Source organism: Myotis yumanensis, unplaced genomic scaffold (assembly GCF_028538775.1).
Source record: "Myotis yumanensis isolate MYYU_CA2020_CCGP unplaced genomic scaffold, mMyoYum1.0.hap1 SCAF_23, whole genome shotgun sequence".
NCBI classification, from domain to species: Eukaryota; Metazoa; Chordata; class Mammalia; order Chiroptera; family Vespertilionidae; genus Myotis; species Myotis yumanensis.
Genome location: NW_027223774.1, coordinates 9,661,032 through 9,676,791, shown reverse-complemented (window position 1 = coordinate 9,676,791; position 15,760 = coordinate 9,661,032). Strand labels below are relative to the sequence as shown.

At 59.7% G+C, this 15,760-nt stretch overlaps 2 protein-coding genes across 2 annotated transcripts; one reads left to right on the top strand and one right to left on the bottom strand.

Moving 5' to 3' along the window:
• Positions 1–220: 220 nt before the first annotated feature.
• RUVBL2 (RuvB like AAA ATPase 2) lies at positions 221–14,522 on the top strand. The gene is given in 16 exon segments (XM_070402607.1): positions 221–535; positions 4,185–4,239; positions 4,993–5,048; positions 5,334–5,475; positions 7,729–7,858; positions 8,020–8,086; positions 9,856–9,962; positions 10,047–10,140; positions 10,487–10,610; positions 10,947–11,041; positions 11,157–11,275; positions 13,236–13,242; positions 13,244–13,356; positions 13,716–13,845; positions 14,190–14,304; positions 14,416–14,522. Coding segments are annotated over 16 exon segments (1,392 nt in total). The 5' UTR covers positions 221–523; the 3' UTR covers positions 14,442–14,522.
• Positions 14,523–14,648: 126 nt separating this feature from the next.
• LHB (luteinizing hormone subunit beta) lies at positions 14,649–15,407 on the bottom strand. The gene is made up of 2 exons (XM_070402134.1): positions 15,201–15,407; positions 14,649–14,924 (listed from the first exon to the last, which is right to left on the bottom strand). The coding sequence occupies exons 1-2, from the start codon at positions 15,381–15,383 to the stop codon at positions 14,682–14,684; spliced, it is 426 nt and encodes a 141-aa protein (XP_070258235.1). The 5' UTR covers positions 15,384–15,407; the 3' UTR covers positions 14,649–14,681.
• Positions 15,408–15,760: the final 353 nt, after the last annotated feature.

Sequence of the window (15,760 nt, the reverse complement as noted above, 5' to 3'; positions counted from 1 at the left end):
CTGAGCCCCGCGGGGCCCCCTGCAGTGAGACCTTGCGGCCGCCAGGAGGCGGCGCCCGCCCCCCCGGCCAGCGCCATTGGTCAGCGCCCGGGGGCGGGGTTCCCACGTCTCTCATTGGCGGGCAGCACAGGTCTGGCTCCGCCCCTTGGCGGTGGCTGCGCGAGATGATTGGTCGTGAGCGCTGTCAATCCGAAGCGTGAGGCCTAGATTGCGGGGGGAGGAAAGTGGGTGGAATAAGGAGGAAAGGGAGCGTGGGGGACGTGTGGTTGCTCACAGAAGTGGCAAGAATTTTGCAATCGGCCTCGGCAAGGAGGCTTGGGTAAAAGGAGGAGGGGCCAGGAGGAGCTGGGAACTGGCCCAGGAGTTTCGGCCTAAAAAGTGGCGGCTCGCCCTACAAGGAGAGTTTGCATATTTAGGAGGAACCACCGAGATCTGTGGAGGACCTGACAGCCTAGAGGGGCCCGATCGCCTCGTTCTTAGCACGTTTCCGTTTCCGTTAGGGTCTTAGCGGTTGGGGAGCATCATGGCAACCGTGGTGAGTGTCTGCATGCGGAGGACTGAAGCGCGGACCCGCTCTCCTGGGTCCGAGGGAGGAGGGGCCGGGGGCCTGGACTCCTGGGTCTGAGGGAGGAGGGGCCGGGGGCCTGGTCCCCTGGGTCTGAGGGAGGAGGGACCGGGGGCCTGGTCCCCTGGGTCTGAGGGAGGAGGGGCTGGGGGCCTGGACCCCTGGGTCGGAGGGAGGAGGGGCTGGGGGCCTGGACCCCTGGGTCCGAGGGAGGAGGGGCTGGGAGCTGGACCCCTGGGTTTGAGGGAGGAGGTGCTGGGGGCCTGGACCCCTGGGTCTGAGGAGGAGGGGCTGGGGGCCTGGACCCCTGGGTCTGAGGGAGGAGGTGCTGGGGGCCTGGACCCCTGGGTCTGAGGAGGAGGGGCTGGGGGCCTGGACCCCTGGGTCTGAGGGAGGAGGGGCTGGGAGCTGGACCCCTGGGTCCGAGGGAGGAGGGGCTGGGGGCCTGGACCCCTGGGTCTGAGGGAGGAGGTGCTGGGGGCCTGGACCCCTGGGTCTGAGGGAGGAGGGGCTGGGGGCCTGGACTCCTGGGTCTGAGGGAGGAGGGGCTGGGGGCCTGGACCCCTGGGTCCGAGGGAGGAGGGGCTGGGGGGCTGGACTCCTGGGTCTGAGGGAGGAGGAAAGAAAAGGCTGGATCCCGGAACCGTGGGTTCCTGTGAATATATATTTAGGGTCTCGGTGATCAGCTCCGATAGCAACTCCAACTCCCAGCTCTCTGGGCACAACCAGTGGCCAGTCCTGCAGTCCTTTGCCCTAAAGTCTGTTGAGAGTTTTGGTGTCTTGGGCCCCCAGCCACGCGGGAATCTTTGAGCTGTTGGTGGTGGGGATGGCAGCTGAGTGCAGGGGAGAAGCGCAGCCTGCGGTCCCTGCGGTCGCTTGGTGCATCTTGAGCCAAAAAAGGAAGAGTGTTGGGAACTCAGAGGGTGTCCCTGGAGAAGGGGAAGGGCTCTGGGCCCCCACATATTTCCAGCACCCCGTAAGGGGCATGCCCAGTGTGGGTGCGCAGTGAATTATCCCTTGACTCTTGAATGAATGAATGAATGGCATGTGAACTCCATGAGAGAGACCAGGTACACCGGGGCTGGCACCAAGGACTTGCTCAAGAAACCTGTGAGCGGAGAAGGGATGCGGTCTGAGCTGGGGGTTGGACTGGGCTTCCGGGTGCCTGGGTTCCCATGGTGACTCCAGTCAGGAACGGGGAAGGGTGGGGGTGAGAGTTACTGGTGTCTGGGGGGTGAAATTTGAGTCCAGCTGTTTCCACGGCGAAGGGGTGAATAGGGAAGCGGGAGAGGAAAGGGCGGTGGCCACACTCCTGAGACCCGGTCCCCATGGGTGTGGACGAAGCGTTGGAAGCGTGAGGGGCAGTGGGTGCCGAATTTCCAAATGACCCGTTTCCATGGGCAGCAGGGGGATCGGTGGGAGAGGCTCATGGGGAGAGGGAAGGCCTGTAGGAGGTGCGTCTGCTTCGTTGGGGTTGGGAAGGGTTGGGATTCCTGGATCCATGTCTTTTTTTTGGCCTCAGGTAAGGTCCGGTAGGCTGTGTAGGGGGGTGGGGGGCAGGTTCTCAGCCTCCTGATCGTGGTTTGGGGCCAGTGACCCATGCTCTTGGGTTCCACCCTCTCCTGAGGTGAGAGTAAGTGGGAGGGGCCTGGTGACCACGTGGGGGTCAGGATGTCCAGACTCTTGGTCCCAGAGCCAGGAGGGTCCCTAGGTTGGGTGCCTGCATCGCCTCATTCCGGTGGGAGGGAGACGTGTGGGGAGGAAGGCGGGTTGGGGCAGGTGGCCACGGAGCTGAACGAGCATGCTGGCTTCTCCCGTTTCCCTCTCCTTATTAGAAGTTATGGCCCTCGCTGGCTTTGCTCAGTGGTTAGAGCGTCGGCCTGGGGGCTGAAGAGTCCTGGCTTCGATTCCGGTCAAGGGCACATGCCCAGGTTGGGGGCTCGATCCCCAGTAGGGGGCGTGCAGGAGGCAGCTGATCAGTGATTCTCTCTCATCATTGATGTTTCTATCTGTCTCTCCCTCTCTGAAATCAATAAATTAAAAAAGAATGAAAAACAAAAAGAAATTATGAAATACTCCAAAGTGTCAGAAAATAATATAACAGACACCTACAGACCCATCACCCAGATTTTTGTGAACAGATTTATTGAGATATAATTCATAGCCCATACAGTCTACCCCTGTAGAGTAGGTAGGTTATTCACAGAGGGGTGCATTCTGTCAATCAATTTTAGAGCATGTTCATCACCCCCAAAAGAGACCCCATTCCTCCTAACCGGCGCCCCTCAATCCTCCCATCCCCCCGCCCTAGGCAACCACTACTTGCCTTTCTGTCTGTGCGGACTCGCCTGTTCCGGACGTTTCACATAAATGAAATCACACAGCGTGTGGCCCTTTGTGCCGGGCTCCTTTCACTCAGCGCGATATGTTGTAGGTTCACCCCTGTTGTATCACGGACCGGAACCGCCTGTTCCTTTTTATGGTTGAAGAATATTCTATTATAGGGCGATGCCAAACGTTTGGGGCTGTGCTCAGCTTCCGGTTATGAATAACGCTGCTGTTCTCATTCACGTGGTTCTCCAGGGGGGTCTTCAATTGTCCCAGGTTGTGTTCACTCATCTCTCTTCCCCCGCATGAGAAGGGGTGGTGGCTGGCTTCACTCTTTGGAGAGCCAGGGGCGCAGGGGGCCTTAGTGCCTGCCTTTTGTTTTGTTTTTAAAATATATTTTTATTGATTTCAGAGAGAAAGGGAAAGGGAGTGAGAGATAGAAACATCAATGATGAGAGAGAATTGTTGATCAGCTGCTTCCTGCAGGCCCCCCCCCCCCCCCCCCCCGCCCCTTCCACCAGGGATCGAGCAGGCAACCAGGGCATGTGCCCTTGACCGGATTCAAACCCCGGGACCCTTCAGTCTGAAGGCCAACGCTCTATCCACTGAGCCAAACCGGCCAGGGCAGTACCTGCCTTTTGAATGAGCTCAGCACCTTAATACATCATTCCTTCAAACCCAAACATTGAGCCCTGAGCTGAACAGTGAGGTGTGGGCTGTGCCCTTCATTGGACACACATCCATTGGAGCCAAGAACATTGGTTTACTGGGCTCCCTCGTGAAAGTGAGGTTACCGGGGAGATCGGGTTCCCCGGGGAGGCCCTTCCTTCTGTCTAGACACCCGGGGACCCTAGAACTAACCTGGCAGGGGCGGGGGGCAGGGAGAGCAAGCTGGACCCGAGGACCTGCGTGTGCAAAAGTAGTGACAGAGCTGGGGCCTCACAGCACAAGGGCGGCTGGGAAACCTGCAGGCCAGACCATGCCCGGCTTGATGCCCGCTCTACATTACTGCCTGTCCTTACAGTTACAGGTGATGGGAGGACTTCCTCCTTCACCAAGTGTGTGCTAGGCTGTGGGGAAGGAGCTGTGGCTGAGACAGACCTGGTCTTCATCTCCCTGGGACTCAGGGTGTAGTGGGGTCGCCCAGCAGCATTGATGGTGACAGCCGAGAGGGTGGGAGGGACTGGTGGGCTGTCGGCCGGCCTGTGGGGAGGAGAGGCAGGACGGACAGAGGAGGGAGTTGGTGGACACGGGGATGACGAGGGCTCTGACGTGTCTTCTCCGCCCCCAGACGGCCACAACCAAAGTCCCAGAGGTCCGCGATGTGACAAGGATCGAGCGTATTGGTGAGTGAGCTCGGATCAGGAGCAAGACTAGACCCTGCCCGCCCTGTGCACCCCTGGAAAGCCAATCTGCCCAGGACCCCCGAGAAGCATGCAGCCTGCGTACCATCCCCCTATCTGAGGGTGGGGGGGCTGAGTTCCAGAGAGGTGTCAGATGGCACGTGGGGCGCCCTGGCCGGACCCCAATCCCAGGCTGCAGGCTTCGCTACCCTGTGGGCTCCCGGGTGCCCCAGCATCCGGCTTGGAGGTCCCAGGAGTGGGAGTTTGCCGAGTGCTTACGTTTGGCTGTGCTGAATGCCCCATACCGCCGGCCCGCACTCGGCATCAGCTCCTCCGGGCAGGGACCGGGCCTGCCTCGTTCCCAGCTCTGCCCCCAGCACGGGACGTGGCAGAGCAGGTGCCAGCAGGTGCCATTGAATGCACGAGTTCGATCCCGTTGAATCCTTGCAGTTGCCCCGCGAGGTGCACATTGTGACTGTCACCCCATTTTAGCTGAGGCTCAGAGACTCCAGTCACCGGTCCCAGCTCACACCGCGCGTGAGCCACGGGCGGTCCGGCTGTGATGTCTTCTAAGAGGAGCCCTCTGGTTTACTGAGCATTTAGCAGCATGTCCTGCTTTCCTTCAGTGAGGGGGGGAGTCAGGCCCCCCATTTGGCCAAGGAGGAAACCAGAGCCCGAGGGGAAGCCCCTCACCTCCGGCCACACACCGCCACGAGCTGGCCAGTAACTGCCTTCCGGTCCTTTCTCTGCTCACAGGCGCTCACTCCCACATCCGGGGGCTGGGGCTGGACGATGCCTTGGAGCCGCGGCAGGTAGAGCTGACGGGGGCGGGTGGCAGGCCTGCTCCCTGGAGGCCTCGGGTGGAGGGACCCAGGCCCCCGGGATTATGGAGACAGTATGTTCTTCCAGACCTTTAGCTACCTGTTTATAAAATTCAGCCCGTGTACACTTTTATTGGTCTTAGAAAAATTGGGGTGGAGAAGGCTTTCTTGGCTTTTCCCCAACATCCACTTTCACATCACGAGGCAGGAGGTGGCAGAAACGCAGGGGTGGCCCCGTAGGAAGTCACCTGGCGTGCTCTCACCTCCCACCCCCAGGCTTCCCAGGGCATGGTCGGCCAGCTGGCGGCCCGGCGGGCAGCGGGCGTGGTGCTGGAGATGATCCGGGAAGGGAAGATCGCGGGCCGGGCGGTCCTCATCGCCGGCCAGCCGGGCACGGGGAAGACCGCCATCGCCATGGGTAAGACACCTCTCGGGGCAGGAGCTCTTCCGGTCTCTGCCCGGTAATCCCTCCCATCGAAGTCCAGGTCAGATTCAGGCGCATTTAACAGAAACCACACACGGCTGTGGCTTAACCACAGACGGTTCATTCTCTCGGGGAGAAGAATGAATGTAGGCATTTGCGGCCTGGTGAGCGGTTCCATGAAGCCGCCTACCTTCCCGCCTCGACATTCTCTGCACTTGTTTCCCCGTGGGGATCACTCTGAGTTCCAAGAGGGTTGCCGAAGCGCCAGCCTTCCCGCCCATGCTCCTGGAGCAGGGAGAAGAGAGGAATTGCAGTCAGGTTCTACTAGATGGAGCTCCCTAAGCACTTGTCTTGGGCGTCCCACACACTTTTGCTCATATTTTATTGACTAGAATTTTTTTTTATAACTTATTTGTATTGATTTTAGAGAGGAAGGGAGAGGGAAAGAGATGAACCATCAATGATGAGAGAGAATCATTGAGCGGCTGCCTCCTGCATGCCCCCTACTGGAGATTGAGCCCACAACCCGGGCATGTGCCCTGAATGGGAATCGAACCGTGACCTCCTCGTTCATAGGTCACGCGGGCTCGGCATATTGACTGTAATTTAATCATATGGTGACTCTGCTGCAGGGAGGGTGAGACCTGAGGATAGATTTTCTATCTTAATTTGGACCATTGCTACCGTAATGAAAGGGGTTCTGTTGCTAAGGAAGAAGGTGGCATCGATTAGACACCAGCACTCCCTTCTGCGATTCACTAGCAGGTTAAGAGCTTTCTACTCATAACTGCCCCTCATCCTTGTTGAACGACCCGTCCTTCCAAACCTACTGAGGAACCTCTTGCTCATTGAATTCCTCGGCCCTCCTATTGCCCCCTCGCTCCCACCTTCGTGCTCAGACTGCGAGGCCAGGCGGTGAGATTCAAGGAAGAGCCGGGTTTCAGTTAAGATGAAGCAGCACTTGCCCTGCCAGTGTGGCTTGTTGGGTGTTGTCTTCTGTACCAAAGGGTTACAGATTCCATTCCCAGTCAGGGCACATGTTCAGGTTGCAGGCTTGACCCCCGGTAGGGGGCGTGCAGGAGGCAGCTGATTGATGTACTCTCTCACATTGATGCTTTTCTCTTTCGCTTCCTCTTTCTCTAAAAGAAAAGATATGTATATAGATATGTGTGTGTGTGTGTGTGTGTGTGTGTATGTACACACACACACACACACACACACACATACATACTAGAGGCCAGTGCACGACATTCATGTACTGGGGAGGGCGGTCCCTCGGCCCGGCCTGCGGCCTCTTGCAGTCTGGGACCCCTCGAGGGATGTCCACCTGCTGGCTTAGGCCCGTTTAGTTGGGGGAGCAGTCTAAGCCGGCAGGCGGACATCCCCCAAGGGGTCCTTAGCACTGCTGTGGAGGTGGGAGAAGCTCCCGCCACCACCGCTGTCCTTGCTCCCCTGTGGGAGTGCACTAATCACCAGGAGGCAGCTCCTGCGTTGTCTGCTCCCTGGTGGTCAGTGCACATCATAGCGACCAGTCATTCCGCCATTCAGTCGATTTGCGAGCTAGCCTTTTATTATATAGGATGTGATGAAGCAGCACTCATCCCAGGGTCCCGGGTGTGCAAGCCCTGGCCCGGACGCTGGGAACACATAGAAGAGGCAGACCAAGCCCGACCTTAGGGAGGTGGTGGTGGACACGGTGCCTCGCAGCGTGAGGTGTGCTGTCATGGGCAGAGGAGGCTCCTGACCTGCGGGGTGGGGACATAGTGGCGGTCGTCAGAAGAGGCTTCCCGAGACTTGCAGGGTGTCTGGGAGCATCCCGGACAGACAGCAGGGAGCAGGTCTCCGGGCGCAGAGTGTGACTCATCTGAAAAGGGGACGAGGAAGAGTTCCCACGGCACACTGGTCAGGAGGGAGCTGGGACGCCTGTGTGAGATGTGGCTCGGACCTGGCAGGGCCCCGGAAGGGCTGCTGGGAGGGGGGCTCAGTGCTTGGTGTCCTCGGAGGCACGGCCAAACCCAGGCCTCACGCCATGGAGAAGGCCGGCCCCGTGCTGGGAAGACGATAGGGTCAGAGTTCATCCTCACGCAGTGCGGTCCAATCCAGGGTCCTGCGGAGGCCCCTGCCCCTGGCTTCCTTTGCGTCACCCTGTCTGCCCCGCAGCACCAAGAGCTGGTGTTGCCACAGAGTGGATTTTGGGGGACATGGTGCCAGGGCCGCCCCCACCCACCCAGGCCACCCTCTCCCCAGGCATGGCGCAGGCCCTGGGCCCCGACACCCCGTTCACAGCCATTGCGGGCAGCGAGATCTTCTCCCTGGAGATGAGCAAGACGGAGGCGCTGACGCAGGCCTTCCGCAGGTCCATCGGCGTCCGCATCAAGTGAGCACAGGGCCCCGGGCAGGGGCGGGGCAGCTCCCAGCAGCCTCGGGACCACCCCTTCCACCCCTTCCTGGCAGCTCGGCCTGTGCCCAAGGGCTGATGGCAGTTAGCGACTCCCCGGGGCCAGGTCAGGTGCTCTGCTCAGACCTGCTCTCTGATAGGGAGGAGACGGAGATCATCGAAGGGGAGGTGGTGGAGATCCAGATCGACCGGCCGGCCACTGGGACGGTGAGTCTGCCCCGAGTCCGGGCCACCTCCAGGCGGGAGGGTTGCGCTGAGGTCGGAATCCCATGGAATGTTCCACTGCAGATCGGAGCATCTGCGAGCCTACAGTAGGGGGTTATCTGAATGGATAGCAGCTCGTTAATTTGTGAGGGACACCGTGAGTGGTTAAAACCGAGTGGTAGAGCCCTGGCTGGTTTGGCTCAGTGGATAGAGCGTCGGCCTGCAGACCCAAGGGTCCTGGGTTCGATTCCAGTCAAGGGCACATGCCCGGGTCACAGGCTCGAGCCCCCTGGGGGGTGTGCAGGAGGCAGCCGATCCATGGTTCTTTCTCATTGATGATGTTTGTTTCTCTCTCCTTCCCCCTCCCTTCCTCTCTGAAATCAATAAAAATATATTTAAAAACACACCAAGTGGTGGAACAAGAGAAGGTCTGGAAGTTTCTTCAGGGAATTCCTAACAGTCAGGCTTAAATGCCTGCCCCGTGGGATTTACACAGCTCAGATTCTCTCCCTTTTTTTAACCCAGTGGTTCTCAACCTTCTGGTCCTTTCAATACAGTTCCTCATGTTGTGACCCAACCATAAAATTATTTCCGTTGCTACTTCATAACTGTGATGTTGCTACTGTGATGAATCGTCATGTAAATATCTGATATGCAGGATGGTCTTAGGCGACCCCTGTGAAAGGGTCTTTCGACGGCCAAAGGGGTCGCGACCCACAAGTTGAGAACCGCTGTTTTAACCTAAGACTTTTTTTCTAACTTTTTTGTTATAAGTAAAATAGATACAAAGAAACATCTAAAAGAAGCATGTGGTCTAATAAGTGATTATGAAGCAAATACTTTCATAACCACCCCCAAGAGCAAAATCTAGAACTTTGCCAACCCCCAGCGCCTTCTTCCTTCCTCTTTCTACACCCCCCAAGTCTCCCCGCAAAGGCGGAGGTAGCCACCCTCGCTCGTTATCACGTCTTTGCGTTTTATCACTCATCATGCGTTCTTATACACCATAGCTCCTACTGCGCATTTTTTAAATTTCATGTCTCAAGTCTTTCTCATGGTTTGGTTTCCCCTTTATTTCTCCTATTTACCTAATAATTTATCTGTTGGTCTCTCTTTTATTTTTTTAATTTATTGATTTAGAGAGAGAGAGAGAGAAACATTTGTTTATTGTTCCACTTATTATGCATTCATTAGTTGATTGTGGTATGTGCCCTGACCAGGGATCGAGCCTGCAACCTTGGCGCATTAGGACGACGCACTGAGTACCTGGCCAGGGTGACACCCTCTTTTTTTAATTTGCCACCTCAAGAATTTTAAAAGTAAAAACAGTAGAATATTTAAATGTAAGGAAAGCTATTCCCAAGCTAGTTCTCCTGTACACCCTACTCTGGGGATCAAGCCCGCAACCCGGGCATGTGCCCAGACCGGGAATCAAACTGTGATCTCCTAGTTCATAGGTCAACACCCAACCACTGAGCCATGCTGGCCGGGCCAGCTTGTTTTTGTATTTTTTTTGTGTTATCTTTTAGGATTTCGTTTGTTTACTCGGTATTTTATAATAGTTTTGTGGAGGAGCAATTGACATGCAATAAGCTGCCCACATTAAAAGTTTCAGGATGTTCAGTTTTGACATATGTGTGCACACATGAAGCCACCGCCAGTCATGGCAGCGAACACACCCATCACCCCCAGCTCCCCTGCGGCCCGTTCCACGTGGTGTGGGAGAGACGCTGGGGCCTCTCTGAGCCCTTGCCGGCATGTCACCTCCTCAGGGCTCCAAGGTGGGCAAGCTGACCCTCAAGACCACCGAGATGGAGACGATATACGACCTGGGCACCAAGATGATTGAGTCCCTGACCAAGGACAAGGTCCAGGCCGGGTGAGCAGCGGCGGGCCGCCCCGCGCTCAGGGTAGGGGAGCTCGGGCACCTCCCTTTCCTCACTCCCGCCTCCTTCCCCTGCAGGGATGTGATCACCATCGACAAGGCCACGGGCAAGATCTCCAAGCTGGGCCGCTCCTTCACACGCGCGCGAGACTACGACGCCATGGGCTCCCAGGTGCTCCGGGGCCTGGGCACCCTCCCTCCAGGCACCCGCATGTTCCCCTGGATCCTCCCGTCACCCAGCCCCTGTCCCTAGTACTCCTGGCTCTTCCCTGTGCCCTCTGGGACGGGGCCCCGCAACCTGGCACTGTGCTCACGGTTCCCGAGGTCCCCAGGAACCCCTGTGCCCTCAAGGCTCTTAGCTACCTTCTGGGCCTGGGGTTTCCAGGTTACCCCATCTGGATTCCCAGCCCCTTTCCAGGGAGCACCGATCTCCCCGAGACAGAGCCCCTGTGGGCCCCCTTCATGCTCTTCTCTGCCTTGTCCCCCCACCCCCACCCCACCCCCATGCTGCCCCGTAGACCAAGTTCGTGCAGTGCCCAGACGGGGAGCTCCAGAAGCGCAAGGAGGTGGTGCACACCGTGTCCCTGCACGAGATCGACGTCATCAACTCCCGCACCCAGGGCTTCCTGGCCCTCTTCTCAGGTGAGGCCCCGCCATCCACTCCTCCCGCCTGCTCACCCCTCTGCACCCCGCTCACCCCCCCCATCCTCCCTCTGTGTGTGGTCTGTCCCTCTCCCTCTGTGCCAAGTCCCCTCTGGTGGTTTGATGGGGGCAAGGCCCTCCTCCTCTCCGTCCTGAGTTCCCTTCCTCCTCTTGGGGGACATCGCAGACCCCTCGCCCTCCTGTCGCTCATCCACGCCAGTCTCTGTCCCTTCCCTCTGTCCCCCGTGCCCCGTCTTCCTCCGTCTTCGCCCACATCTGGCCCCAGATCCCTGTCTCCTCTCTGACCCCGCCCCCTGTCACCCCTGCCTCCTGCAGGTGACACAGGGGAGATCAAGTCAGAGGTCCGAGAGCAGATCAATGCCAAGGTGGCCGAGTGGCGCGAGGAGGGCAAGGCGGAGATCATCCCTGGGGTGGGTACCGGGCGTGGCGCTGGGGCGGGGGGTGGGGGGGGGTGGGGGTGGGGCGTGAGAGAAGAGGGACGCACGGGCCTGGGTGCGGGAGGTGACGCGCCCTGATGCCTCCCAGGTGCTGTTCATCGATGAGGTGCACATGCTGGACATCGAAAGCTTCTCCTTCCTCAACCGGGCGCTGGAGAGCGACATGGCGCCCGTCCTCATCATGGCCACCAACCGCGGCATCACCCGGTGAGCTGGCCTCGGGAAAGGCTGCTCCGGGCGGGGTGGCCACAGGGTCCAAGGGCATGCTCGTTGCACATCTTGGGGGGGTGTGGGCTTAGCTGCTGTAACAGGCTCCCCACAGTACCGCGGCCCAGGGAAGAGGGTGGACTTTTCTCTTAAAGAAGGTAGGGGTGGCCTGGCTGGTGTGGCTCAGTGGTTGAGTGTCACCCTAGGAACCAGGAGGTCAGGGTTCGATTCCTGGTCAGGGCACATGCCTGGGTTGCGTGCTTGATCCCCAGGGTGCATTTCTAGGAGGCAGCCAATCAATGATCCTTTCTCCCTCTCCCTTCCACTCTGAAATGAATAAAAATATATTTAAATTTTTTTAAAAAAAGGTAAAAAAAAAAGGTAGGTAGTGGTCAGGGTGGGTAGGCAGCTCTACTCCACCAGGAAGCCCCGGGACCGGATTTTCTGTTGTGTTGCTCCTGTATCCCTTGAGGCTATAGTTTCCCAGTCTGTGTGCCAAGGCACCCCATAAAACAGGAGTTCCGTGGGACAGCGTAGCTTTCTGAGGGATGCACGGTAGCGTGTGTTGGACACAGGATCAAGCACTACAGTGAACTCACTCAGGCCCAACTACCTAATAAACGAAGCGGAACTGAGTGTTTCTACCGGCCTGAGATACTGGGGGCACTTCCTGAGCCGGGAAGGGCACGGGCTCCGGTGAAGCTTGGGAACCTCCGTCCTCGGGTGCTGCCAGCGCCCCGGGCCCTGTTGTCCTCCCGGCTGGCTCTCTTCACCTCGTCTGTGGTTTGGCCCCGAGGAAGGGAGAAGGAAGTGGGGAGCAAACAGCCCCCCGGACGCTGGAGTCCAGAGGCTGCACCGCTCGGGCGTGGCTGTGCCTGGTGGCACGGGCGGCGGGGGAGTGTCGCCACCAGCTGCAGCCGTGTGCCAGCTGACCTGGCCAGCGGGTGGTTATCACACAGGGAAGGAAGGGGCAGGGCTACGGGCAGCGGCCATTCTTCCCTGGCCCTCCACTGGCACTTTCCCCAGACGAACCGCTGGGAACCTCAAAAGAAGCTCAAGATGCAGATAATGTCTCAGTCCCACTTCCCAAGTGAGGACAGCAAGGCCCCGTGACTGCCCAGGGGGCAGGGCTGAGGCCAGAAGAGGCAGCGAGAGCGTGTGTGGCGGGTGCAGCTCAGGGCGTGGGCACGGCGCCCCGGCTGCTCCTGGGAGAGGCGGGGATCCAGTCGCTCCTCGCTGTGGGCAGATTCGGGGTTCCCGAATCTGCTGCTGGAATGTATCTGTCACCCCCAGATCGGTACTCGTGACGCTTTCTCGGTCGTGATCTATTTAGTGCCACCCTTGGCACATTCGGTGCTTGCGGATGGTGGCTTTGCTGTTTAAAACGGCCCCCGGGTGTTCCGGAAGCAGGGGGCTGAGTCTCAGAGGAAATGCATGTTAGGTGAACTTCATTACGGCCGTTACAGTGCCGTTAGCCCTGAGTTCAATGGGAGGGAGTCCGTAATATATAGTAAGTTGTCTTCAGACAAAGCACATAGAGCCAGGCGATGTATTGGCCGTTGGCAAATAGCGGCCAGAGGCCCACAGGAACCTAACCGTGTGTCCCCCAGGAGCCGGGTTCGGTTTTGCTGATGGAGTGTTTGCCCCATTTTATAGAGCGTAGCTCTCACCAATAATGAGAACCTCCTGGCTCCCTAGCGCCTGCCACGTGCAGCAGGGAAAGGACCCGCGCGGTCTCTTCCTGGGTGACGCAGGGGAGGGGACCTTGGTCCGGTAATCCCGACAGCGCTCTCCAGCGGGGCTGACGCAGCCAGGCGCTGACGCCAGCTGGGGCTGAAGGTCACGTGGAATTTGGCCCAGGGAGGGGGGTGGTGGGAGGGGGTGGTGGGAGGAGTCCGAGGAGAAGGAACGGAGCGCCGGGCTCCGGAGGCGTCCCCTGACGGCCCTCCTTTCCCCTCAGGATCCGGGGGTACCAGCTACCAGAGCCCCCACGGCATCCCCATCGACCTGCTGGACCGGCTGCTCATTGTCTCCACCTCCCCCTACAGCGAGAAGGACACGAAGCAGATCCTCCGCATCCGGTGCGGGCAGGCTGGGGTCCGCCCTGTTGGACACGGGGACACTGAGCTGGGGGGTGGTGGTGGGGTGGTGGTGACTGGCCCAAAGTCTCTGGGCCTGAAAGAGGTAGAGCGGGGCCTCCCATGCAAGGTGGGGGCCCCTGTGGGGAGGGGAGGGAGGGGAGGGGCTGGTAACTGAGGTGGAGAAAAGAGTCTGTAAGGGGAGAGTCCAGGCCCAGCCTGTGCCTCAGTGGCCCTTCTTGCCCAGCGTTCTGCAGTTCTGAAGACGCAGGCTCCACATGTTCGGGGGCGGGGAGCGGGGCGGGGGGATGCTGCAGTCACAGGCCTGACCTCGTCTGACCCCCACCCCCACCTGCCTGCAGGTGTGAGGAGGAAGATGTGGAGATGAGCGAGGACGCCTACACGGTGCTGACCCGCATTGGCCTGGAGACCTCCCTGCGCTACGCCATCCAGCTCATCACCGCCGCCAGCCTGGTGTGCCGGAAACGCAAGGTCAGCCGGCTCTCGAGCCCTCGGGGCCGGGGCCAGTGAGTGACCCACCACTCCAAGGGCTTGGGGTGGGTTGTTGCATTTGCTGCTAGAACATACGTCTTCAGAGGCAGGGACTTTGTTCCCTGGGTTTCTTTCTGTGCCTGCTGGCCTGACACACAGTAGGTCCTCAGTAAACATCTGTTGACTGAGAGTTGATACTGTAAGTCCGTCTCACAGAGGAAGGAACTGAGGAATGGAGAGATGGGGCTCACCCAGGAGGTGGCTGAGGTGGTATTTGAACCTGGCCGATGTGGCCTGAGTCCCTCCCTTGGGAGGCCCCCTGAGTTCTCACTGTCCCCCCTCAGGGCACGGAGGTGCAGGTAGACGACATCAAGCGGGTCTACTCGCTCTTCCTGGACGAGTCGCGCTCCACGCAGTACATGAAGGAGTATCAGGACGCCTTCCTCTTTAATGAGCTCAGTGAGTGTCTCTCCCGCGCCCGTCCCCCCTCCCCCGGTGGCCTGTCTGGAGAGTTGGAGAGGTGGCCTGGCTTCTGGGCCCCAGTGACCACATGACCTTCTTCTCCTACAGAAGGCGAGACCATGGACACCTCCTGAGCGGATGCCCCCTCCCCCGCCTCCCCGTTTTCTACCAGAGTTCTGACACTGTGACTTTGTATAAAATGTTCTGAAACTGGACCCTTCGTGTGTGTATGGTGTGTGCTCACGTACATGCGCACCCTGAGCCCAAAGAAAGGCAGCCCCGGGCGCGGTGTGAGAAGCCTTTATTGGAGAAGAGGAGCAGCTGCTGGCTCCGGGGGTGGGGGTGGGCATGGGAGGGTGAGGTTGGGGGGATCCTTAGAGGAAGAGGAGGTCTAGGAGCGGGGGGCGGTCACAGGCCAAGGGTTGGGCTCTGGGACCCCCACAGTCGGAGCTGCTGAGGCGGCAGGGCCCACAGCGACAGCTGAGGGCCACAGGGAAGGAGACCATCGGGTCCACGCCAGGCGGGCAGCCGGGGAGCCGGATGGAGGCAAAGCTCAGCTCACGGTAGGTGCACACCGGCTGGGGCACAGGCGGCAGAGGGGCCGGCAGCACCCGCACCTGGAGGCAGCGCAGAGGGGGAGTGGCATTGGCGTCTGCCCAGGGCCAAGCCCTCCCCTGACCTCCCCTCTGCCCCCCCACAAACCCAAGACTCGGCTAGCCAGGGGACCCTCTGTACTCTCCCTCCCACATGCCCAGCTCTGACTCCAACTCCCCAGCCCCTACCCAGGGGCGGCGGCCTCCCTCCCGCCCTCTGCCCCCTGTCTTCTGTGGGCCAGGCCTGAGCGGTCCACCTGGCGCTCAGGTGGCAGCACCGTCCTCAGGCCGGCAGCTCACCATGCTGGGGCAGTAGCCAGCACAGATGCTGGTGGTGAAGGTGATGCAGACCGGACAGGCCTCGTTCTCGGCAGCCAGCGTGGCATTGACGGGCCGGCACAGTGGCCGCAGTGGCCCCCTGGATGCCCGCACCCCACCCACGCTCAGCAGCAGCCACAGCAGCAGCCCCTGGGACAAGGCCATTTCCTCAGGGCCAGCGCCAGACCTCTGCCCGGGCCCCTACCCTCCCGTTCCCCACTTACATTCAGGGCCAGCCCCTCCACTCTGATCCCCACCCCGATACCCAGGGACCCCGGGACCCACCCTCAGACCCCGCCCCACTGCTGCCAGCAGGAAGCCCGCTGGCTGTCTACACCTTCTAGAAAGAGGCCGCCTTCACCCAGTCCCAGACTCCCAGTCTTACCTGGAGCATCTCCATCCTGGGTGCCTCACTACTGTGTTTACCTGGTCTTATACCTGTAGGCTGTGGGGGCGGCAAGGCCAGGGGGTGGTGGCATGGCGGGGTAACCTGGACACTAATCTCCCCGGGGGCGAGAGGCGGATAAGGTCAGGGATGTGCA

Bases quoted from the DNA above. Each gene is read 5' to 3' on its own strand.
- LHB (XM_070402134.1), bottom strand. From the start codon at position 15,383: ATGGCCTTGTCCCAGGGGCTGCTGCTGTGGCTGCTGCTGAGCGTGGGT. The intron at 14,925-15,200 runs GTGAGCTGCCGG...CGCTGCCTCCAG, and splicing joins CTGGCTACTGCCCCAGCATG to GTGCGGGTGCTGCCGGCCCC.